The sequence below is a fragment of the Euleptes europaea genome, chromosome 13 (genome assembly GCF_029931775.1).
Source record: "Euleptes europaea isolate rEulEur1 chromosome 13, rEulEur1.hap1, whole genome shotgun sequence".
NCBI lineage: Eukaryota > Metazoa > Chordata > Lepidosauria > Squamata > Sphaerodactylidae > Euleptes > Euleptes europaea.
The window spans coordinates 65,286,147-65,310,499 of NC_079324.1; the positions used below are offsets into that span (position 1 = coordinate 65,286,147).

Genomic DNA, 24,353 nt, shown 5'->3' on the forward strand with positions numbered 1-24,353 from the left:
TAAATCGTTTCCAGCCCTTCTCTTGCATTTCTGGCAGTGGGCCGTGCGCCCAGTAGGAATTCGCAGCCCTCCCCCCAGCCCTTCTCACCAGCGTGCCAAATCAGAGTCAGATGAGGAGCTCCGTCCCTTTCTTACTTGTGCTGGAACGGCGGCTTTGATCAGAGGGCAGGTCTGTGTGCGGCTTTCACACTTGCAGATTTCATTAGCTGCACTCCTAATTTCATGACCCATGGAACGCTGTAAGCGCCCTGCCAGCGGCTCAAGAGCCACGGGAGGGAAGAGGGCAAATCACAAGGTAATTTTCTCCGCTTCTCCCCAACCCTCAATGGTGTGTGTGCAGTGTTTGGGGAGAAATTTCTGATAAAGAGCTTTTTCTTTGCACATTTCTCTGTAGTTCATTTGTTTCAGTTGCTTAGGAAATGTGCACATTGGTCACCCCTTAGCTGCGAACTCTCACGAGAAAGCTCTTTTGAGAGAAGCAGTCCCCCAAGTGCCCTGACTTCCTGGGTGGCTGGTGGGGGCTATGCTGGCGCCACAGTGGGCTGGCAGGGCTAAGAGGCTCGGGTCGCCAGCAGCTGGAGCCAGAGCCGGTGGCCCTTCCCGTCCCTGCTGGGCATCTCTCTTGGTCTGCTGCTGCAGCTCAGTCCCCTTTTCAGGGAGGGCAACCAGCCCGGTGCTGAAAATGGAGTACCAGCCACTGCTGAAAAGCACTGGACCCCGTAGAAAGGTAAGCAGCCCTTGCCCGAGGGGCAAAGGCATGTTGGAGGCTTTGGGGAGCAGAGCGGAGAGGGAAGGGGGCACAAATCCTGTGCCATTCCATTGGCTCCGGCAGCACAGCCCTCCACGCATTGAGTCCGAAGCAACTGGTGGAGCTCAGCGGGACTGACCTGTGAGTAAGCATGCAGAGGCCCCAGCTGCATGGCCCAAGGAGATTTCTTTAAAGCCCTGAGGCATTCCCCCCTGAACTTTACAAAAACCTTTTATATATTTATTAAAACATGCTGTGCCATCCTTCCATAAGTTGAGGGTGACTGCTGTGATCAGACAGTTCAATTGTGCCTGGCAAGACTGAGAAAGTATCTCTGGAACCTCCTGCCTTCCCTGGTGGAAGTCAAACGGGATCTCCTTGGACAACCACTGCTGCTGCTGCTACTACTCCTTTTTTGGGGGGTGGGCTAGTAATAATTTTTGCTTTGTTCTTAATCATCCCGCTGTGCAAACCTCAGATGAGTTGCTTGCAGGCAGAAACTGTTGCAGAAGGGTGCCGGGCGGCCGTCAGCCAGGCTGTTCCATGAGCTGGGGTGGGGGGGAGTGTTGAGGGGCAGCGGAACCGGTGAGGAGGCAACATTTTCAAAGGGGCTCTCTCTGGGTTTCCAGTTTATTGACATCCTTACATAGGTTCTTGGTTGGGATGCAGAAGATGTGTGTATGTAAGTGAACATTTGTTCCAACTGTACTTTGAACATCCCAGTTTAGTTTTCTGTCTGTTGTGGAAACGACTGGATTTTTACTCTCAAGACAGTGAGCATGGGAACTGTTTGTCACTTGAAAAATGTCCACCCCCAAACCCGGCGTCTTGCCCTGGGATGGGTAAATTATGTGGGCTGGCATTCCAGAGGTGTTCAGCATGCAGTTAGACAGGCAGCAGGGCAGTGGGGGGGATTCGTTCCCCCACTGATCTCCCTATAGCACCATCACAAGGCAGAAGTCATGAGCTCTCATCAGCAGTCATGGCTCAGTCATCTGAGAGGCACACCGGGCCCTGTCGGCACGGTGCTTGCCTCAGCTGCCTGCCCACGCACCCACCCGCCTGCCTGCTGGGTGGGAGGGAAGGAGGGGGGCAGAGCCCGGCCCCGGACTCTTCAGCATCTACCCGCAGCAAAGTTTTGTCTGCCAGGCCTGAGGCTAGACTAGAGGGAAGAGAGGTGAATTGGGAGGTCGAGGCCTCCGCCTTTGGACTCCTGACATCCGTCCCAGTCCAGGGGGTGGCCTTCATGTTAAGATACCACCGTGCCCACAGTCCGTGCAGCGGGTCTCCGTGTGCTCGACTGGCCCCTGCAGTCACATGCTGAGGGATTATTCCTCAGGCAAAGAGGCCCGGCCGTCCTCCTCACCAAAAGCCACTGCAAGGTTGGGAGATGCAGGCAGGCATCCTCCTGGTGCTGCCTTCCGCAGCGGCAATGAGGGGCCACCTGGAACAGGCCCTGACTGCTGCATTCCATCCCCCACAGTGGCAGATTTCGGGGGAACTATAGCCCTTTCCCTTCAAGCCATTTCTCTTCTCTCCCCCCCCCCCAAGCTGTCTTTTCAACCCTTGAGGAAAATTGAATGATGCTACCCTTCAAGGGACTTTGCTGCCCCTCAAACGTTCTGACCTCAGGAACTGAAATGCTCAAGCTGGCAAATCTAGAGTTAGTCAAAGGCCATTCTACCCTGTAGCCCGACAGCGGTCTGACTTCCAAGTTACACACGCTGCCTTCGTATTTTAACTAAAATCCGTGTGGTCCACTAACGTGTGTTAACTTTTCAAAGCCAGAATGCAGCATCAGGATCTTTTAGCAAGACACAACTCATCGGGGTCAGGTGACCCTGAACCTGCACCCAGGCTTCGGAAGAGAAGAAATTGCCTTGCTGAATCAGCCCGAGATCCATCCTGGTCAGCAGTCTTTGGAGGCCCCCAGCAACTAGCTGGGTCCTCTAGACACTGGCCGAGGGCTTTACTAGTGGGTTGTGCTCTACTTCTGCCTCCCATCCCCCGGCTATCGCCACTCTATCTGTGCTGTCCTTCCATAAAAACATTTTTTTCTTTGATGTAATCGTAATTGTTGCTGTGATACGGCTTTTATTTTCCTCTTTTTTCTGTTCTGTTTATATATTCATAAAAAACAAAATATTTTTTTAAAAGACAGGCATCTTTGGTGAAGGTGCCGAAGATCTGTAGCTCGCCATGAAGGATTTGTTAGCTGCCTTCTCGGCTTATGTTCAAACCAGATATCAAGAAGGTGCAGTTTTGCCTTTGGCCCCAGGGGTGTTTAAATCCTCTTCGGCAGCAGCCCAGGGTGTACTTTTTTGTTGGTTGGTGGTTTTTTGTTTGTTTAATGCTTCTTTGTCATTGAGGTAACATGTTATTTTTAGTATTGTTATTATGATTATTCTCTTTGTGGATGTAAAAGTGGGATAAAGATTTTAAATTTGTGCGTAATGAAATCCTGTTAAAGGCAGTGCCATGGCCACTGGTTTATAACCCTACAATTTGGGCGATGACCGCCCAGCAAGCAGCTGTTACGTACTGACGCTTTCCCAACATAATGGGGCTCTGTTAAATTTTGCATCCCCACCTGTTCACTATGTGACTGTCCATTAATACCAAAGAGAATAAAGGCACTGCTAGCTGGGGGGGCCGGGGGAGAGAAGCAGGCAGCAGAAAAACCTCCAGGGCTTCGTGGCCAAACGGAGGCCGCTGGGCTCCGACACGCCACACGTGTGCTGGAAAACCGAAGGAAGATTCGCTCCAGCTGGCTCTCTCCTGGCTCTCGTGGAAATGCCCAGCGGGACCTGGGGCCAGGGAAGGGCATCGGTCCCTGGGGCGCCCATCTCCTGCGGCCAAGGGCCTGCTCTCCAGACAGAGCTGCAGGCGTGAAGGGAGGGGCCTCTGTCCTCTCGTCTGGTAAGCCTGTGGGAAGACCCACCAGGCCAGCTCTCAGGACCACCACGCACGAGGCAGTGACACGCTGTCTTTGCTTTGCAAAGATAGCATGCGTGGGGCGCCGTGCCGTGCGGGGTGTGTGTGCATGTGTTTTGTTTCCCCTCAAAGATGACCCCGGCGACAGACCTGGCTGTCCTGATTGCTGAGCTGCCTTGTTTCTTTCTGTAGCTCCCCACTGGGACTCTCTTTCTAGCCATGTGCGCAGCTGGCATCGGAGGGACCTTCCAGTACGGGTACAACGTGTCTGTAATCAATGCTCCCACCGAGGTAAGCATCTCTGAAGTCAGGGGTGTCTCTTCGCTGACACTGTAGACGGCCAGGGGCAGGCGGTGGGGTTATTTCTGGTTCTCAGGTGCTGTGGAACGTTGAAAAGGACTCTGAGAATGTTGAAAAGGATGTGGCTTGCATGAAACGCTTCCTGCCTTGCCAATGGAGCAGGACTCGGCGTTTCCTTCCATATGCATGGCACGAGGAGTGGCTGGCTGGCTGGTGAAGGGTCACCCTGCTTCCGCTTCCCCGGTCCAGTCCACCCAGAGTGGATGCCCCAGATTCATTTCCGAGCCATGAGGGCCTGTGCTTCAGCCTGGCTTCCCGTATCCCTCTTCCACTGGGGGTGAGGGGGTCTTCCTTTCCTACATAGCTCAGGGGATGAAAGCAAACTCCAAGAATCCCACTCTTCATACTGGCTAAGTCTAAAGGGCTCCCAACGCCCAAGGAAACCCAAAGGCTGGGCAAACTGGCTCCAGGCTGGGAGTGTCGGCCTGGCCTCCCCGCTGTTAATCGAGGGCGTTCTGACGTGAGACAGGCAGATGTATCAGCTGATGACTTTTCTGATTAAACTGTGCAATGTCCGTTTACTGTAACATTTCATGCTTGTTAAGATTGTTAAAACCCAAATAACCATGGGAAGGTCAAAGCGTGTGAAAGCAGAAGCAGGACCCGATGAGATTGGGGGGAGGGAGGTGCTCCAGGCCAGCTCTGTAGCAGTCGGCCTTGTGTTTGGTTGACTGAAGAGAGGAGAGGATGGGGGCCCAGCGGGTGGGGGGGGGGCACCATGGACTTCTTGCCTGGGACCAGCAAGCAACTGAAGCTAACCTTTGCAAGCACAAAGCCCCAGGCTGATTCCCACAAAGGGGGGGGGGTGCCACGGGTGGTGAGGGGCCGGGCTGGGCTCGGTTTCCGCCTCAAATCAGGCTGGAACGTTCCTGCAGGTCAGTGTGAAGACTCCTGGCCGGGGGGGGGGGGCAGGTGAGCTTCCTGGACATCATCCAGGGCAGGGAAATCCCACACAAAAGCTCCCCAGTTCCCTGGGCGTGGGCTGCCGTGTGATTGGCTGCCCTCTGGGAAGGGCTGTGGGCTCCCCTGTGGAGGCCAGCATCATACTTTGCCCAGAGGGCCGTCCGGTGAGCGTGAAACAGGCTGCACTGCAGGTGCCCTCTTTGCCTTTTCAGCACATCCACAAGTTCCTGAACGAAAGCTGGCAGGAGCGCCATCGGGCAACCCTCAGTCCCGGCATGCTGACCCTGCTCTGGTCCACTGTGGCATCCATCTTTTCACTTGGAGGCCTGTTTGGGGCACACCTGGGAGGCAGGCTGGCCATCCGGATGGGGAGGTGAGTTCCATCCTGGAAGTGGTGACATTAGGAAGACATTGGGAAGAATTTTCTAACAGAGGAGACATTAGGAAGAACTTTCTGACAGTCAGAGCGGTTCCTTAGTGGAGCAGGCTTCCCCGGGAGGTGGCAAGCTCTCCTTCCTTGGAGGTTTTTAAGAAGAGGCTGGATGGCCATCTGTCAGCAAGGCTGATTCTGTGACCTTAAGCAGATGATGGAGAAGGAGGGCATCTTGGCCATCTTCTGAGCATGGATTAGGGGTCACTGGGGGTGTGTGGGGGGAGGTGGTTGTCAATTTCCTGCATTGTGCAGGGGGTTGGACTAGATGACCCTGGTGGTCCCTTCCAACTCTATGATTCTATGAGGTGTGTTTCTTATAGTACTTTAGTAGAGCTCAAAAAAATCCCAAACCATTATGAGGGAAGCATCTTGGGAAAACCAGGACATTTTGCTTGTTTTTCAGTGTACCCTATACAACCTTCTCCTTGGAGCTCCCTTCAGTTTGCACAGCTTTGTGGGGTTAGGGTTAGAGCGAGATGTATGAACTGGCCTAAGGTCACCCAGTGAGCTTCATGGCTGAGTGGAGATTTGAACCCAGTTCAATCTTGTCAGCAGAAATACAGGGGTCCCTCTGGAAGACAGACCCTTGAATTCCAGCCATGCAGTCTGCCCAGTTTTAAGTTTAGCTTGCCCTGAACATCTGCTAGCCATGCAGGGTACAGAGTACAGACACACCCCGTGTGGACCGGCATCCAGCTACACCTGTGTAGCTACGTACGGTTGTGGGATGCTTGGAGAAGGACCTTCAGGCCTTCATCAGTGGCCAGAGGTCCAAAGCCCACAGGCAGGTTACACCCTTGCTATTTTAGGAAGACCACCATTGGATAAATTGCTCAGAGGAGTTAATCCCTCCCCTTCCCCACTGCTTTGGCTTCCGTCCATACAGAAACCCACCACTGTGCACGCACACAGTTCCTTTTCAGGACCAAATTCAGTGATGGAATGCCAGCGAGTCGTGACATGCATAGCTTGTTCAGTCCAAAGTAAACCTGGAGAGCCATAAGTAGATGATCATCTCAGAGAAAAAATGAATTGATGTGCAGAAGGGAGGGGTGGGGGCTTCTGTGATTCATGAATCAGCAGAGTGAGGAGTCATTCATTGAGCAAGGGGGTTGCTACTGTTTCAGAAAGGGAAGGGGTGTAGCAAAATGTCCTTCCAAGATTAGACAGGATTTCATGATAAGGGTTTCATATGGATTAGATGGGGGAGGAAATGCTTTCCAGACTCCCCAATTAAGGGCAGAACAAATATTTTGCACAGGCTGGCTTTGCTTCTGTTTTTTTAATATTGCAGTCGAGTCCACTGCATTTCTGTTTTACCACAAACGAGTGAGTTGACCCCACTTCCTTCAGAGGCAGGTTCTGTTTTGAGAAAAGATTGCTGGAGGCTTACAGGGTCTTTTGTAATTCAGGCATCTAAAGAATGCAGCCTCCCCCTCAATACACACACAGTCCTGTATTAGTCCTGCAAAAAGCAACAGCATCCCCCCCCCCCCGAAAAGAAGCATCATATTGAGCCGGCCCCCATCCAGCCCCCCCCCAGCCTTCTCATTGTCACTCTGGTCTTTTATGCATGGCTGTTTCACTCCCCATCACCCCTCTGGTGGATTTGGGTCTTTGTTTGGATTGTGCACGTGCCTTTTCTGGCCATCGGCGGTCGCCTCGCTCTCCGCCTGCATTTCCCCACGTTTTGAAATTCAAGATAAACCAGGTGCCTGAAAATGCAGGGAAGTGCAGGGGCAGAGTGGGGCGACCTCTGGCGGTCAGAGGCGGCATGCGTGGTCCAGGCAGGGACCCGGGGTCGTCGGAGAGGTGAAGGCGAGAGAAACAGCCATGCATAAAAGACCTCTGTTTCCTGGTCCTTGCCAATATTCCTAGCAATTTTTATCAATGTGTGAATCATCAAAGGGTTTTACTGGATACCAATCCTCCCTGGGGGACACTTTACCTGTGGGAATTGTATTTTTTTGCAAATGTACATGCCATATGAGATGTTTCATCAATACTTTGGATAAGAAAATATATGTACTAAAGGACTTTACAACATGTAATTCTGCACAGGTTATATATGTTATGAAATGTCCCCATGAAAAACTTTACATTGGAAGACATGGTAGACATTTGAAAACACGTATTGTAGATGGTAGTCATAATATTAAGTTGAAGAGAATACATATCTCGTTAGCAAACATTTTATTGAAAAGAACCATGGCCCTTCTGACTTTAGCTTTTCGTCCAGAAACATAGCTTTGCAAAAATGTTTAGTTTAATTCCAGGATCAGGATTTTCTACAAGGCATGCTTTTCGGTGAGAGACAGCATGGTGTGCTGGTTAAGGTGTCTGTCATGGGTTAAAGGAGGACAGGGAACTGCCCATGCTGGTATTTCCCAGGGGTCTAACCAAAGGACTTCTCTCTCTCATTCTCTCCACACTTGTCCTCCTTACAGGAAAGGAGGCCTTTTGATGAACAACTTCATAGCTGTCCTTGCTGCTCTTCTGATGGGTTTGAGCTCTCCGACAGGGTTGTTTGAATTACTAATTGTTGGGAGATTTTTGATTGGCATAAACACAGGTAAAAGCCTTTTGTAATAGTAAATGTAAAGCTGAACGTGTTTATCAGTGATTCTGATTAGCTGGATAGTTTTGCTATGCTGAGCTTCCTCTGTGGAATTGCAACAGGGCTTGGTGCAAGACCATATTTCTATAGAGTTCTTGGGCTGATTCTTCATGCATCTTAGTTCAGGGCTGCTAAATCCACTTGGATCACCAAGCCCGCAAAGACACGCAGCCTGTGACAGAAAGGAGAGTTCACCTGCCAGCTCCAGAAGAGGCCCTGTGGGGCTGCCATGTTCTCCAGAAACCCACTGGAGTTTTTGGCATATTGCTTGACAAGATATTTAATAACACGCCTTTTGGATCTAGCGCAAACTTAATTTTCAATATTTTTTGCATTTCATCATGTATTGTTATCCAATATTTTCTTGCTTTCCTACAAGTCCACAACAAATGATTGAATGTCGCATCTGTATTATGGCATTTCCAGCATTTCCCATTGAAGTCTCTGTTGGCTTGTGCTATGTCTTGGTGGTGTGATGCACTACCTAAAACACATTTTATCGCAAATCTATCTCAATATTTGGCATTCCGTAAACTGTCTCATGTTTATATTTCTTCCCAAATTTCGCAACCATTTTATTTTACTTGCTCTGTTTCAGTTTCATATTGTAACAGCAATTTATAAATTTCCGCTAATGAATGTCTTAAGTCTCCGGTGATTAATCTTTCATAAGTAGTCTTCTTTCTTAGTTAGCTCAAAATGTATTTGCTTTTGAGGTGCGGCGTGCTGATGACTTCCCGATCCACGAGGTGGTTCTGTTTTGAGAGAAAGCTGCCTCTCGAGGGCACCTTGAGCAACAGATTTTGGTCCTGGGAGGAAGCAATTCCCCCACCCACCCCTGTTGCCCTTGGGATACGAATGGGGATTGTAGTGTGTATCCTCCTCCCGACCCCACACACACTATGCAGAGTGCCAGCTGAGGTCACAGGGAAATAGCCCTACTCTTTCCTCTTTTGGAATCATAATTCCATTCTTTGATGACAGAAGCTTTTACGGGGCTTTTTAGAGTCAAGGATTTTAGTTCCAGAGAGGCAGCCATGTCAGTCTGTTGCTGCACAAATGAACAGGAATCTTCTGGCTCCTCAAAGGCTAACAAGATTTTAGTGTTACTTTTCCAGTTTTTGGAAGGCTGTGCGCTGCACATCTAGCAATGTTTTTTGCAGTGGCAAATAAGGGCAAGACTGCATCTAGAGGGGATCTCTGGAACTGCTCACCTGTGGTGGGTACCAAGAGCTAGAAAGGAGGGGTATACATGTTTAAAATAATAAAATAAAATAGCATTTACCTGTGAGTAGGGGGCACCGGGGGGGTGAAATGGCCAATGTGTGGCTAGGCTGGAAGGCCCTGGGAGTGACCCAGCTCTTTCCTTTCCAGGCATCGGCCTCTGCCTGCAGCCCCTCTATATTGGAGAAGCTGCCCCCAAGCACCTGCGGGGGGCGATGACCATGGGCAGCTCCATATTTCTGACCGGGGGGATTCTGACAGGACAAGTCATTGGCTTAAGGTGAGTGCCGACGTCCCTTTGTGATGGCCGAGGGGACCAAGGGGAGGCTGCTCAGATCCGAGTAGTCCTGCCAAGATTTGGCTTGGCTTTGGGCCTGTTGCACCAAGGGCAGATGGGCAGTGGCACCAGATTCCAGCCATGGCATCACCTGGGAAGGGCTGATTCTGTTCCTGCACAGAGCCTAAGAGGATCCCTGCGGGATCAGACCCAGTAGGGCCCATCCAGGTCAGCACCCTCTTTCCCTTGATGGGTCAGGATAGGAAGGCACAAGCAGAGCTGGACACCCAGCCGACAAAGGGGTCTTCCTCCCTTTGCGCCTTTCTTCTCTCTCTTATCACCCTGTAAAGCCATGCAGTGATTGCAGTATCCTGTGGCAGTGAGTTTTCTAAGTTACAATCTGTTATTTTCAGGGTTGCCAACTTCCAGGTAGAGCCCAGAGATTCTGGTACCTCACCAAAGACTCCTGAGTAGACTTAGCCATCATGGGATAAGAGGACAGGTCTGCTTACGGGTTAAAAATTGGTGAAATGGTAGGAAGAAAAGAGTAGGAAAAAATGGACAGTTCTGACATATCATCCGAATCGCAAGATGTCATAGTTCCACCATACACTGCATTGGTCAGGCCACACCTGGAGTACTGTGTGCAGTTCTGGAGGCCCCACTTCAAAAAGGATGTGAACACAACCGAGTGGGTACAGAGGAGAGTGACGAGGGTGATCAGGGGCCTGGAGACCAAGAAGCCCTAGGAGGAGAGGCTGAGGGAGTTGGGAATGTTTCGTCTGGAGAAGAGGAGGCTGAGGGGGGACAGAATTGCTCTCTTGAAGTATTTGAAGGAGGGCAGGGAGCTGTTCCTCTTGGCAGCAGAGGATCACAGGACTCACAATAACTGGTTTAAATTGCAGGCGAAAAGGTATCAGCTGGATATTAGGATAATTTTTTTTTTTACAGTAAGAGCTGTTTTTTACAGTGGAATCAGCTACCCAGGGAGGTGGTGACGTACAGGCTGCATATTGGGGGGGGGGGGGCGTTTACAGTAAGAGTTGTAAAAGTGGAATCAGCTGCCTAGAGAGGTGGTGAGCTCCCCCTCGCTGGCAGTCTTTAAGCAGAGGTTAGACAAATACTGGCCAGGGATGTCTAGGCTGATCCTGCATTGAGCAGGGGGTCAGACTAGATGGCTTGTATGGCCTCTTCCCACTCTATGATTCTATAGGGAAGTGAGCAGTGGGGTCCCACAAGGATCAGTATCAGGGTCGGTACTATTTAATTTGTTCATAAATGACTTGGCTGTAGGAGTGAGTAGTGTAGTGGCCAAGTTTGCCATTTTACTGACTTGAAACAGCCCCTCCTCCCAGAGCCACTATTTGCCCACTGGGAAAATGTATATGTGAGTGTAAATTTCCCCAGTGTGGCAAATGTTGGCCCCATGGGACCAATTCAGGTTGAAAAAAACAGTGTTGGGAGAGAGCCTTCAGCTCCTCCCCACACGCCCCCCGTGATCACCGTGCAAATCAGACCCTGCCTGCCTGCCTGCCTGCCTGGGAATTACTCCCACTGAGGGGCTCCCCAGGCACGTCTGACTGAACGTCCTCACGGTGGCCACAGACCCAAAGATCAGCCCTCGAAGGGTCTACAGACTTCTCCTTGCTTTTACTGCGGCCAATTGACATAGCCATTGTATTCCAAGTTAACTCAGACGCCTTTGAGGAGGGATTTCTTATCAAAGTCTCAGTTTATAATGGCTACCAGATGCCCCCCCCCCTCTATATGCTTTTTGACTCTCTCAGGGAATTCCAAAAGGTCGATGAGGCAGAACTTCCCATGGCAGAAGTTGTGTTGAGGGAGACTTAGATAGCTGCTTCCTCAGTTCAGCAAGGCTTATTCTTCTGCTTGCTTCATGTTTCTAGCTTTAGTAATAACTCCCTTCTCACAGGGAGTTACTCGGCGGAGAAAAGTACTGGCCTTTTCTGCTCTCAAGCTGCTGTTTCCCAGCCTTTTTCCAACTCTTGACCCTTCCCTGGTTTCCAGAAAGTCCCCGGTATCTCTTAATTGACAGAGGGGATGAGCTGAAATGTCTCCAAGGTAAGTCACATCTGACGTGTGTCCATCCACATCCTTAACGAGAGCAGAAGGAGCCCCTGGAGCTCAGCAACAGCCCTGGCTCCCTTCCCGCTCCCGAGTGCCTCTCGGCACCCTGAATGCCTTCCTGTCCAAAGCGACTTGATAGCTACTGGCCATTTCCTCCCAGGCCCCTCTTCGGACTTCGCCTGCCGTGTCCTGTTACCCAACAGCATCTAGCCTGTGGGAAGAAGTGGGGTCCATCCAGGAGGAAGGGTTTCCCAAGCCTTCCGTTCAAGACAGCCCTCTGCCACAGATTCATTGTGCTGCCTTGGGCAAGTCATTTATCCCTCCTCCTCAGCAGAGTCCCCTCTGTGAAGGCTGAAACGCTCTGAATCACGGCGACCTACCTGACCTTTTCACAGGGCTCCTGGGAGGGCAAATGCGATCCAGACTGAGAAGGAGCTGCAGGTTTGCCTGCTTTCCAAGGGGCCACAGGTTCTGTGCTTGGGATTTCACCTGGGCCCTGCGTCTCGCCTTGTCCCCTCCCAGCTCTGAAGAGCTTTCATGGCCCTCTACAATACCAGACGGAGATGGAGGACATTCAGAGGGAGTGCGTTGCCCTTGGGGGTGAGAAGCCCAAGAAGCCCTGGGAACTCTTCACTGACCGCAGCATCAGGTGGCAGCTCATCACCGTCATTGTCATGCCAATGGGCCAGCAGCTGAGCGGGATAAACGCGGTGAGAACCAGGCCCAGCCTGCCCCCAAAGACATCTCTGTGGACCCCAGAGCCCACCAAGCACACACGCCACCTCCCAAGAGAATCAGGGTCCCCTCCTATTCAGCTACACCCTAAATGTAAACCAGCTTAGAACCGGCTGAATTGTCAAAGCTTTCCCCAAAGAATCCTGGGAACTCTTAACTTTGGCATTAAGAGAGTACTGGGAAATGACAGATTTCCTTCGGTTTTGGTGGAACCGCAGGATACTGTAGCGAGAACCTATGAGAGCTAAACAGTTCAAAACTAGTGCAGAGAAGTGCAGACAAGACCTAAGCAACAGCACAAAGGCGAGATGAAGGACCTGCCTCTCTAACAGAGAAGAGTTTACACAGGCAGCACTCAAAGGCAGAAAAACCAACCCGAAGGTAGATCAGATTTGTATCAATCAGGAAACAGCCATGCCTCTGGAATATCACAGAAAACAAGTAAACCACCAACACCTCCCTTGTTCCAAAATGAATGTTGGGAAACCAGTCAGGTTGCTCAGCTGTCCTTTTCAAGGCTATCCCACCTTTTTATTTAATCAGCCAACAGAACAGGCTGTCCATCTTGCAAGCAAGTGCCATTGCAGTTGGCTTCCTTAATTGGTGCAACACGTGCTGACCTGTATCCTCTTGCCATCCTGTGGGCGCTTCCAGCTCCCTCCCTGCCAGGATCTGAGGCCTAATTAGCTGCAGTCACTCCTTACAGGGGCCAACAATTTACGGCAGTGCCTTTGGCGGTATTTATTAACTGTCAAAAGTATGATTTGCTCATTCAAGGCAGGAGCCCTGTGCCACAGGCGAGCACAGACTGCCAGCGATACTGCCTCCCTGGTCACTTGCCGCACCCTCTGCTTTTGGTTCCCTCCCATAGATTTACTTCTATGCAAGTTATGTTTTCACGGAAGCTGGAATCCCCTCAGCAAAGATCCCCTATGTGACTCTGGGGACAGGGGCTTGTGAATGCCTCACCGCCCTCACCTGCGTAAGTGGCACACATTCTGATTGGGGTTTTCTGAGGTGGAAGGAAGGGTCCTTGGGGCTGAGCACAAAGGGGTCTCCCTCCCTGCAGGGCCTGCTGGTTGAGTCCATGGGGAGGAGGCGTCTTATCCTGGGGGGCTACTCCCTGATGACGGTGTGGTGTGTCGTGTTGACCTGCTCTCTGACGTACCAGGTAGGCTGGAGAATACTCTGCAACAAAGAATGCTGTGGGATCTCTCCCCGCCCCCATACAGGGGGTTGTCCCCCTTGCTGTGCTTCTTGATGGCCCTGTACATGCTCACCGTCTGTGAGGCTGAAAGAGAATGGGAGGGCATTTGGCTGTCGTGCCAGAATGGCTGGACAGCCTCTCAGTCTTATTGGTTGTGCAGCTTGTGGTGGTGGGGGGGGAGAAACCATGCTGAACTTCAGTCTGGCTCAGCTTCCAGAGACCCTTGCCCACGGTCTGGCTCAGTGCTGGGGTGGGGGATGTAAGGAACCCACCGGTCCTTTGCTAAAGGAGCAGAGCAGCAGCAGCAATAGCTAACCAACCATGTGTATTTTCCTCTTCCAGTCGCACACCTGGGCACCGTATCTGAGCATGGCTTCAATATTCGCTTTCATCCTGAGCTTCGGGCTCGGACCAGGTACCCATTTCCTGTGTTTGGCTTTGGGTTAGTGGTGCAGAAACCTTTTTGCTGCCGCCCAGTAGGGTATCTTCAAGGCCCTGGCTTGTATTTGCTTAGATCCCACCCTTCTACAAAGCACTCGGCAGTTTACTGAAAAAGCTCCCCGCAATGAACACAAACAAGGGCTCCGGGGGTGGAAACCTGGTGCCCCCAGGATCCCGACTGAAGGCTCAAGCAAAGCCATTCATTCAGTGGCAATGTGATGTGCTGTTGGCTCTTTAAATCTCTTACTTATTTGTTTGAAATATTCATAACCCACTTCATCTTCTTAGCCTCAAGGTGGCTAAGAATACAAGAGCAAGTTGCAAAGAGAGAAAAGCCACATACCCGGTCTTTTAAAGAGATAAAAACAGGTTAAAACTGCCAAAAGAAGAACTGCCTTGATTTGCCTGCTTCAGGCACTTAAGTTATTACCCTCTGGGGAGAGGGAAGCAATTCCCAGCTGTCCTTCCCCTCAGATCCATCTCTGCATAGCTCAAGAGATGGGACTGTATTAGGTGCTCATTTCTACTGTTATGATTGCATTGAAGCCCTAGTCAGTAAAAGTGGTTGTTCTTCATGATCTTGTTTTGGTGTCAAAACAGGCTTCAGGAATCCTTTCGCACCTCAAGCCGCTTTCCACTAACCTCCCCCACCCTGCAGACATAGACAAGCGGCTGGCCTTTGCAAGCAGTTTTCTTTTTGCTTCTCGAAATGGCCCCGGAAAACCTGCCTCTGCTGTTCTTGCCATAACCGACTCTTTGTGAACTTGACCCCAGGTGGAGTGACAGGGATTTTGACTGCGGAGCTGTTCACTCAGTCTTCACGGCCTGCTGCTTACATGATTGCCGGATCCATGAGCTGGCTGAGCTTCTTCACCGTTGGAATGCTCTTCCCCTTTATAGTGGTACGTAGGCCACAGTTCTGCCCTGTTTTCTGCCGTCTTCTGCCAGAGACGTTTCCCAGGTGTTTGGCATCGCCCCTCACAAGGAGCCCCAGCAAGAAGCAGCCTCTTTCAGCCCTGGCCCCTCCCAAACTGACAAAATGCACAGGCAGACAAAGCGAGGCTGCCCAAGAAACCGAAGGCAGGCAGGCAGGCACTCCCCGGGAGCAGAAAAACCTCCCACCCAGACTGGGAATTCTTCACGAATGCAGAGGAATAGCCATGCTGGTCTGTCTTTGCAAAATAAAACAAAAGTCCAGGGTGGGGCAGTCTTCCTTTCACACACCTGAAGAACTGAGTTGTGGCTCACAAAGGCTCATATTGAAAGAAATGTTTTCAGACCTTCAGGTGCCCCGGGACTTTTGTTTAAGGAATTCTTCACACACCTTTCAGTGAGACATGGTTGGAGGCCCTCCCATCGATCCCTATGAAACAGAGAGCTCTTGCTGATCAAGGGGATGGTCGAGTTTTGCCTGTTCCTTTCTGCTCTACTTATTTTAGAAGCCACCTTCATTTCCCACAAGGAAATTTGACAAGAACAGTTGCTGAACCCAGAAACGCATCTGAATGATGTTTTCGAAGCTTTTAATAATCTTCAGTAAGTCAAATCCTCACACTCACATACACCCACCCTGACAAGATACAGCTAATTAAAATACCTAGAATTTCTTGGATGTTAAATTAAAAATGGTGTCAAGGTAGCAAACAACGGCGAACTCATCTGAGGGTGAAGTCACCAAGCAGTGACTGGGAAATAGGCAGGGTCAGCCCCGCTGGCTTTCTCTTGAAACACGGAGTGACCGAGAAAGCTCTGACGAGCTCCAATCTCGCTGTGTGGCACTTGCCTATCAGCGCAGTCAAAAGACCCACCAGCGCCAGATGCCTTCGGTGCTTCTCAGTAGTTTGTCTGAAGTGGCTCCTGCTGCTGGGGAGAAGCTGGCGTCTGCCTCAAGCTTGCAGATGAAGCCAAACGGGGCAACTACCTGGTGCAGCTTGACAAGGAGTCCGTTGGGCAAGGATGGCCTCAGCTGCCTTTCCCACTGACGCAGTCAACGGCAGTGGCTGTTTTTTGTATTGGGTCAAGGACGCTTCACAATTGGAGAACATTAGTCTGTCTGCAGCAGCAAAAGAAAGCAGGAATCCAGAGGCACCTGAAAGACTTTTTATATTCTATTTTATATGTATTTTATATTTTTATATATTGTTATGTATTTTTACTGTATGTTCTATAAGAAGCTTTCCTTTGCCAGAGCTGACTTGATCTGTTGTATGTGGGAAAGTGGGATATACGTTGCTAGGCTAGGAGATGCCTCTGGACTCTCGTTTTATTTAACTGGAGAGTGGGTTGACCTTGCTGAGGGTCCCCATTTGGGAAATAAGTGGAGTAAAAAATAAATTGTAATATAAAGGGTGGCGCAATTGTAAAATAAAGGGTGTATACCCATGGCAAGACAAACACTGCTGGCATTTTCCTCATCTAGTGAATTTGGGTGAATGGGGAAGCATTTGATCAATATGGAGAGCGCTGTCTGTGCCAGAAAATGCAAGATGCTCAGTTACACATAGCGAAGATTCATTCTGAATTCATACCTATTCTCAAATGTTCAATTTTGTTTTTCAGAAAGGTCTCAAACAGTATTGCTTTCTTGTGTTTTTGGTGGAATGCTGCTTGGTTGCCATCTTTATATTCTTTGTTATTCCTGAGACAAAGAATAAAACCTTTCTGGAAATTAAGAGAGAATTTCATAAGCGCAACTTTGGCAGAAGAACCCAAGAGCATGAGGGAGAACCATGCGAGAGATGGCAACTTAGCTGTGAGTTCTAGAGGCGAGGCCCACCAGCCAACGGCAAAGAGCAGGCTCTCATAGTGAGGACCTGCGTGGAACTCTGATGCCAGGGTTGCAGCCCATGCGATTTGTATGCTTGGGTTTCCTCAGCACATGTTGTAGCCTGCGCAAGGTCTCAGTTCAATAAAAACCAACTTTTCCTCAACCTGACTACTGTCCTCATGTAAAGAAAGCAGCCCTTTCTGAGCGACCTGCAAGGAAGGTCCTGCTATCTAGACATCTGCCACCATGCTTGACACAGCTGAGCCAACAGCAGATAAAAAGGACAAAGGAGAAGTCACCAGCTCAGCAGATACCCCATGGATTTTAGGGATTCTGGGAAGATTCACATTCTATGCTCATAATTATTTGACTGGGATTTTGAACATCTGCATAAAGGAGATGGGGAGGCTTGAGTTAACAACTGGTCTCAACAAGGAAGGAAACAGCAACAAAATTCCTTAGGGGGATCAGGGCCTATTATCCCTAGGACTAACACTCTTGTTGATTAAGAACGTAAGAAAAGCCATGCTGGATCAGACCAAGCCCCATCAAGTCCAGCAGTCTGTTCACACAGTGGCCAACCAGGTGCCTCTAGGAAGCCAAGCAAGACCACTGCAGCAGCACCATCCTGCCTGTGTTCCACAGCATCCAGTATAATAGGCATGCTCCTCTGATCCTGGAGAATAGGTATGCACCATGACTAGTATCTATTTTGACTAGTAGCCATGAATACCCCCTCTCCTCCATGAACATGTCCACTTCCCTCTTAAAGCCTTCCAAGTTGGCAGCCATCACCAAATCCTGTGGCACGGAGTTCCACAATTTATGTGTTGTGTGAAGAAATACTTACTTTTATCAGTTTTGAATCTCTCATCCTCCAGCTTCAGCAGATGAGGGAGAAAAGCTTCTCCGTCCACTCTCTCCAAACCATGCATAATTTTATAGACCTCTATTATGTCTCCCCTTAACCGCCTTCTTTCCAAGCTTAACTGCCCTAAGCATTTCAACCACTCCTCATAGGAATCAACTACAGACCAGCTATTAAGATGACCGAGAACTTCACTTTGCAAATCATCCTGAAGAACCAGCAGCAAACCTTTGAAACTGGCCTTGCAGAGCATAAACCTATTTTGGCTGGAAAGGATTGCAACGGGTGGGGAACGTGAGGCCCGGGGCCGTTTAAGGCCAGCGAAATCATTTGGTTTGGCCCTTTGTGGGTCCTGGCAGATAAGGATCTAAGACTGGTGATCCAGCCCCTCCCGCAGACAGGAACAGCCTCTATTCAAGGTGGATGTGAGTTTGTGTTGCTGAGAAAAGGAACCTTTCCCCCCCCCCCTTGCAGAAGAGTCATTAGCTATGGAGCTGCTAGGACCACCCAAGAAACTGGGTTAACCCTTTCCCACCCGGGCCGTGGAGAAACGTATTCCCTCTGTACTACAAGAGGGCTGGGGGTGGAAGTGGTGACAATGGAGGGGTTAAAGGGGGCAGAGCCAGAATGTGTGTGTGTGTGTGTGTGTGTGAGTTCTTAGCCAGTGTGTCCTCCTTTCATCCCTGTAGGCAGAGGTAGCAGGAGCCAGCTGTAGAATTCTGCACCGACCATGCGGAGTAGAAGCAACTCCAGCGTGCGGCTGGATGGCTACGCCCAGTTGGTGCAACAGGCCATCCTATGCCACCAGGTGGGCGAGTGCCCCACTGGTTGGATGCCTGCTTGCCTGCGCGCAGGGGGGTCATCTGGGGCAGCTGCCTGCTTGGGGCTTGGTCAGCTAATTTTTAAGTTGATACTTTTGTATGGCCCGTGAATGATGCTATAAATATCCAAATGGCCCTTGGTGGAAAAAAGTTTTCCCCACCCCTGGATTGCAACTCTGTTTTTACTGAATTTGCTGCCAGACATAGTGATGGCGATGAACAAAAATAGTTTTAAAAGGGGTTTACAGTTTCATGCAGCAGAAGGCCCATCAGTAGTTACGGTAAGTAAACACAACCTTCGTACACAAAAGCAGTAAACCTCTGAACAGTAGTGCTAAGAGGGCAGCATCGGGGGAGGGGCTGCGGCCTCCATGCCCTGTCTGCTGGGCCCCCCAGGGCAACCAGTTGGCCACTTGATACAGGAGCCAGATGCTGAACTAGATGGACCCTCACTGGTTTGACCTAGCAGAACTCACGTTCTTATGGAATTTGTTAACGGACCTGGATAAAAGTTACCTGGTAAATAATATGTATTTGAACTATTAGAAAGGTTTTTTAAATCCTCTCCAAAGTCTCCAGAATAAACTTAGCAGTCATAAGCGAAGAGGGCTGCCAAGTAAGGTGGTGGCCAGCCCCTGGCTGAAGTGGCTTTCCCATGGCAGCACAAAGAGAGGCGACTCTTGCAGCAGCTGAAAGACGTTTTTATTCCAGAACACACCTTCATGGACCAGCACCCGCTTCCCTTGCTCCAAGGTCCCTGTTCTTCTTGGCCTGTCAATGGCTATTAGCAACAGTGTCCCCCTGGAACCTCCAGGCTCCAAGACAGCGTGCCCGGCCTTTCAGCCGTCAGGGGTGACTGTGGACTGCCTTGCTTGGAGGCAGCTGGTGGGAGGAAGGAGGCTGAACCTGCAGTCCTATCCAGCAGGGCCTCTTTATATTTTCTGAGGAACAGAAAAACCCAGAGCTGCACACAACGGGTTTAGCGCTGTCAGTTACCTGGGAAATATTAAAATGGTAAAAACTCTTCACAATGAATAATGTGATGTCAGGAAGGGATCTTTGTTCTTTTCACCTTTTCTTCCAGGTTGGCAAAATATTTCATTTTGGCCAGAGCTTTTTTTGCTTTCTGAAGATCATCTGCAATGCATAGAAAGAAAAAGCAGGGTTATACTGAGCTTTTATTTATGTTGCCTTTCCACCAAGTTCATGGTTCTCGAGATGGCAAGTAGTAAAAACATTAAAACAAATTTTAAAATGCATACATATTAAAACAATAAAAAACAATTCAACGAAACAAACACATACATATCAATGGAACGAGGCATTGACAAAGAAATGCCTACCCACTGGGGGAAACGGTGATGAGAGAGGGACAGACAAACCTCCCTGAGGAGGAATTCCATAATTTTGGTGTCATGACAGAGAAGGCCTGGTTGCAGGTCCCTACCTGTCTAACCCCAGTAGGGCCTCCAAAAATGACAATAGTGGTGAGGTAGATTAATATTTAACCCAAACAGCAACCAGCTGCGATGTAGCAATTCAATTACTTCTGGGAACTGGGTGGCTCTTGCCAGTAGGCATGTCTAAAACCTTACCCCTGCGTCTAACAGGACTAGCTAATAAGCGTCCTGTTAGGCACAAAAAGACAGGCAAAATTGCAAACGGTTAGATTTAAGATTCCCAAGTAAGAGGATCTCATGGAGTTTCTAGGAAACTGCTTCTTGCAGTCTAGACTAGCTTTTTGGTGAGCACAAAGTCCCACAAGCCCTGTGAATGCAACATGGCAGGTGACAGTACCCCTGACAAGTGCTGCTTGGAATGGCACAGGGTCACACTGCAACAGGCCCTCTGCAACCACACATGGAGCAAAGGTGGGAGAGACCTACCTTGGTCAAAGGCTTGGCCCACAACTCTGGCCAGCTCCTCTTGCTTGGCTATAAAGGAAAGACAGGGATGGGTTCAGATGATAAAAGCTTAAACCCCCACACACCTTCAGCCTCACCAATGCTGCAAAATATATTTGGGGGGAGAATGTAGGGAGCTTTAAAGAAAGTTGAAAGAGAGCGAAACAGATGATTTGAACACTAAAGAAGCAGCTGTGCTTTAACAAGTTGAAGCTGTCTTTCACAAAGAGCATCCCACTTTATTTATTTAGAAATAAGAACATTCTCTGATCATCTGACGATGTGGCAGGTGAGCATGCACACACTGCCATCAGCTCACCTGGAATTCTTTTTCACTGGCATCCTATAAGACCACCCCTGCTGCATCAGACCTGTGAGGGTCCATCTAGGCCAGCATCCTGTCTCACTCAGTGGCCAACTACTTCCTCCAGAGGTCCAACAACAGGATTCAGAGGTCAAGGCCTTTCCCTGATGTTGCCTCCTGACACTGGGATTCAGAGTTTAACTGCTTCTGAATGTGGAGGTTCCCTTAAGTCGCCAGGGCTAGCAGCCACGGTTAGACTCTGTCCTTCACGAATCTGTCCACTCTCCTTCTAAAGCCTTCTATGCTTGTGGCCGTCACGACATCCTCCAGCAGCGCATCCCACATTTTAAGCACTCGTTAAGAATCCAGCACAGAAACCACTTTTTTTACATGTCTTCCCATGATGTTGGCACAGAACTCAATGGCCACACTGGTGGTTTCCTGTTTCAGTACGGCTGGCGCACATGAATTCCCACACAATTGTGTAACTAACCTGATGTTTACAGGTTAACGAGGGTTCTAGAAATTTCAGTTCACGTCCAGTGGCGGCACACAACAATCTTTGTTCTGCAGGGGCTAATGGTCAAAATGGGCAAATGCAGAACTAGCTCTGACTGGCCCCTCTGCAGTCTGTGGGCGGCAACCCTCTCCTGCCACGATCCCATCCCAAACCTGCAATGTAGTTTTCCAGCTCTTCTCTTGTATCTTCATTGTTCGTTTCTGTCAGTTTCTCGTTAATTTCCATGATTTCTGAGAGGAATTCAGGATCTGCCTCACTGTCTGTTCCTTTCTCCAGCTCCACCCCATTTAACTCCAGCTGGCAATGAAGAATACAACTCTGTTTAAAGCTTCCTCACCTAAAGCCAGTTTTCCTGCAAATACAACCCCCACCCCAGCGCTGCACAAGATATTTAACTGTGAGGACAAACCTCTGTAAAGGAATGTGTACGGAACTGCCACAGTCAACTGGCACAGATGTCTATGCCTCCAATTACCACATCTGCAAAAGCATATCTTCCAATTAAAAACAGCTGGACGGGCCATCGGCTTATGGACCAGTTGTGAGCTCTGTGTCAAAAGGACTCAAGATGACGACCAGGCCATGCACCAAGGTGTACCTCCTAATTATACGAGCACATCCCAAAGACATGCCAGCTACAAATGTCTCACCATACCGATGTAATGCTATGCTGGCATTGACACGGACAGTATCTGGGGGTTGCCATGTGTAGAGGGGGACTCAGTCAGATTCCTAAGCCGCTCCCCGTCCTTGATATTTGCCAGATACTGCCATAAGAGTACGCCAGTGAAAACCCTACAGCCCATACAAGGAGAATGCGGGGGGGGGGGGGAATACAAGAGCTCCCATGTCCCTTCCTGCCTCCAAGCAGTGGTGAAACTTAGAACACTGACTAAACATGCAGCCAGTCACCCAACCACTATATAAACCCCACCCAGACACACAGAGCTCAGATAGCGGGGCACGAGGCCTAGGGCTCCCTTCAGAAGCCTATGCTATGGGCTCTTTGGAGACAAAGAAGAGAGAAGCAGTACCTGCCTCTAAAGCAGGCAGCTAGCACCCTGGCTGCATTTGCCTATCCCCGACAGGCACAGCACCTCAAGTCACAGGCGCCAAGGCGGGGGGGCGGGTTGTTGCTCCACCAGGGCCAAGCGGTACGTCTGTGGGAGGACGATACGCCCCACACAGCAAGGGGCAGCTACCTCAACATGGGGTCGCTGCAACTGCCGACCCTGCCCCCTCTGGGTGCTGCCTCAACAACTGTGACTCCCAGCACTCCCGGTAGCGCAAAGGACATACACGGTGCAGCTGGCAGTGGAGAGACGGACAGAAACGATGGCCCTCCATCATTATGCTACCAGCACAGTAACACTGCCTGTGCCCTCCCCTCCCCTGCCGGTGGGGGATCTGGAATGCACAGCTGCAGTCTGGGGTGAACATTGTCCGCTCTGTCCGCCTGCTGAGCAAACAGCCACGACACCCATCGCTTGACATGAGCCTGAGCCCACCCAGGGCGCATCCCCAGCCCCCGGGGCAGACACCGTTGCACCTCGACTCCCTACGAGGGATGGGTGTTGGCTCACTGCTCACAGGAGCCTGTGGAACCCCACCCCCCTTGCTGTGAGCTGCTACCAGGGAACCAACGCTGCAGGGAGAAGGCAGAATCGCTAGGGGCCACTGAGCCTAATGGAGGATTCCTGTCTTGTATCTCTTTGGACCCTTGTATCTCTTTGGACAGGTAGCCATCCAACAGGAAGAGAGGCCAGGAAGGACTGCATTCCCAGTGCCACCAACTGTGCTGAGCTGACAGCAGCCCCAGAGCTGACCGATGTGCACCCTGCTGCTCCGTTAAGAGCTGCTCCAGATGCTTGTTCAACCAGTGCAGGTGCCCAATTCGTGGGCGGCTCTCCTGGCGACCCTGTGCTCCGACAATCCAGCGTGCGTAGAAACAAGAGCCCTGCTGCACCAAGGGAGTTGGCAACCCCTTCAGTCTGACAGTCTTGAGGCTGCTCACAATCGGTCAGTGCGGCTGGCCTCGTTCTCCTGCCCTTCATTTCGTGTGAAGCGTGGGCCGCACCCTCCACCCCATCACCGTGGCTACCGGACAAGCCATGTGCAGGCGCCCAACGGGAAGGGGGCAGCAGAAAGCAGCTCCCCCACCCCCAATGCAGGAGGGAGGGGGTGTGCTCAAAATTAAGAGCATGGGGGGCAGCCAATCAGCAGGAGGGAGCTCCCTCCCTCCCTCCCACCATATCTGACCGGGCAAAACCTCAGCGGGGGTCGCCTCCGGGTTCTCCCCCCTCCCCTTGGGGCCCTTCTCCTCCCCCCCCCACCCCGCTCACCAGGTGGAGGCCGCGGCTGAGGGGGCGGCGGAGGGTGCCGTAGGCCCGGTTCACCAGCGCCGAGTGCTGCTCCGAGAAGTCCCGCTCCGCCTGCAGGCAGCGCCGTATGGGGGGGGGGAGGGGGGGCGGTCAGTCGGGCGGTCAGCCCCTCCCCCCTCCGCCCGGCTAGCAGGGGGGGAAGGGAGGCTCCGTCTCAGCCCCCCCCCAATCCCATCCCACCCCCCCCCCCCACCGACCTGGGTGCTTTGGCCGAAGCGGTCCGGGTGGAGGCGGCGCTGGAGGCTCCGGAACCGCCGCTGCAGCTGGGCCTCGTCCAGCCGGAAGGAGCGCTCGCTGCGGGGAGGGGGGGGGAGGGGGAGAGGGGGGGGGCCGCGAGGTCAGCCTCCATGCCAGACCCCCCCGGCTCCCCGCCCCCCGCCCCGTGGGTGCCCCCCCCCGCCGCACCCACCATCCCATGAGGCGGAAGAGGTCGGCGCCGTGAAGGGGGGGCGGCGGCTGCAGGGCGCGGCAGGCCGGGCAGAAGCAGGAGGCGCCGCCGCCCCCGCCCAGGGCCCCGCCGCACCGCCAGCACCACGACGACGACGACGACGAGCCCCGGCCCCGCGCCCCGCCCACGCCGCCGGGGGAGGCCGCCCGCAGCGCCGCCCACACCGGCACCGCCAGCGCCCGCCGCTGCAGCCGCCACATCCCCCCCCCCCACACGGCCTCTCGCCTGGCTCGCCCCACGCACTCACGCACGCACGCACGCACCCCCTTTCTGGGACTACAGCTCCCAGCAGGCGCCGCGCCGGCCCCGCCCCCCCTTCCCGGCGCCCTTTGCGAGCGGCTTTGACGGAAAGCGCGGGAAGGAGGGAAGGAAG

At 51.6% G+C, this 24,353-nt stretch overlaps 2 protein-coding genes across 2 annotated transcripts; one reads left to right on the forward strand and one right to left on the reverse strand.

Annotated features, from left to right (window-relative positions):
* The first annotated feature begins 682 nt into the window (after positions 1-682).
* Positions 683-16,730, forward strand: LOC130486303 (solute carrier family 2, facilitated glucose transporter member 11-like). The gene is made up of 12 exons (XM_056859552.1): positions 683-727; positions 3,875-3,973; positions 5,158-5,318; positions 7,826-7,950; positions 9,370-9,499; positions 11,430-11,578; positions 12,107-12,294; positions 13,191-13,301; positions 13,389-13,490; positions 13,869-13,941; positions 14,742-14,869; positions 16,527-16,730. The coding sequence occupies exons 1-12, from the start codon at positions 683-685 to the stop codon at positions 16,728-16,730; spliced, it is 1,515 nt and encodes a 504-aa protein (XP_056715530.1).
* A 2,723-nt stretch (positions 16,731-19,453) lies between these two features.
* HSCB (HscB mitochondrial iron-sulfur cluster cochaperone) lies at positions 19,454-24,180 on the reverse strand. Its single transcript, XM_056859127.1, has 6 exons — positions 23,942-24,180; positions 23,730-23,841; positions 23,494-23,583; positions 21,304-21,448; positions 20,310-20,357; positions 19,454-19,560 (listed from the first exon to the last, which is right to left on the reverse strand). The coding sequence occupies exons 1-6, from the start codon at positions 24,178-24,180 to the stop codon at positions 19,469-19,471; spliced, it is 726 nt and encodes a 241-aa protein (XP_056715105.1). The 3' UTR covers positions 19,454-19,468.
* Positions 24,181-24,353: the final 173 nt, after the last annotated feature.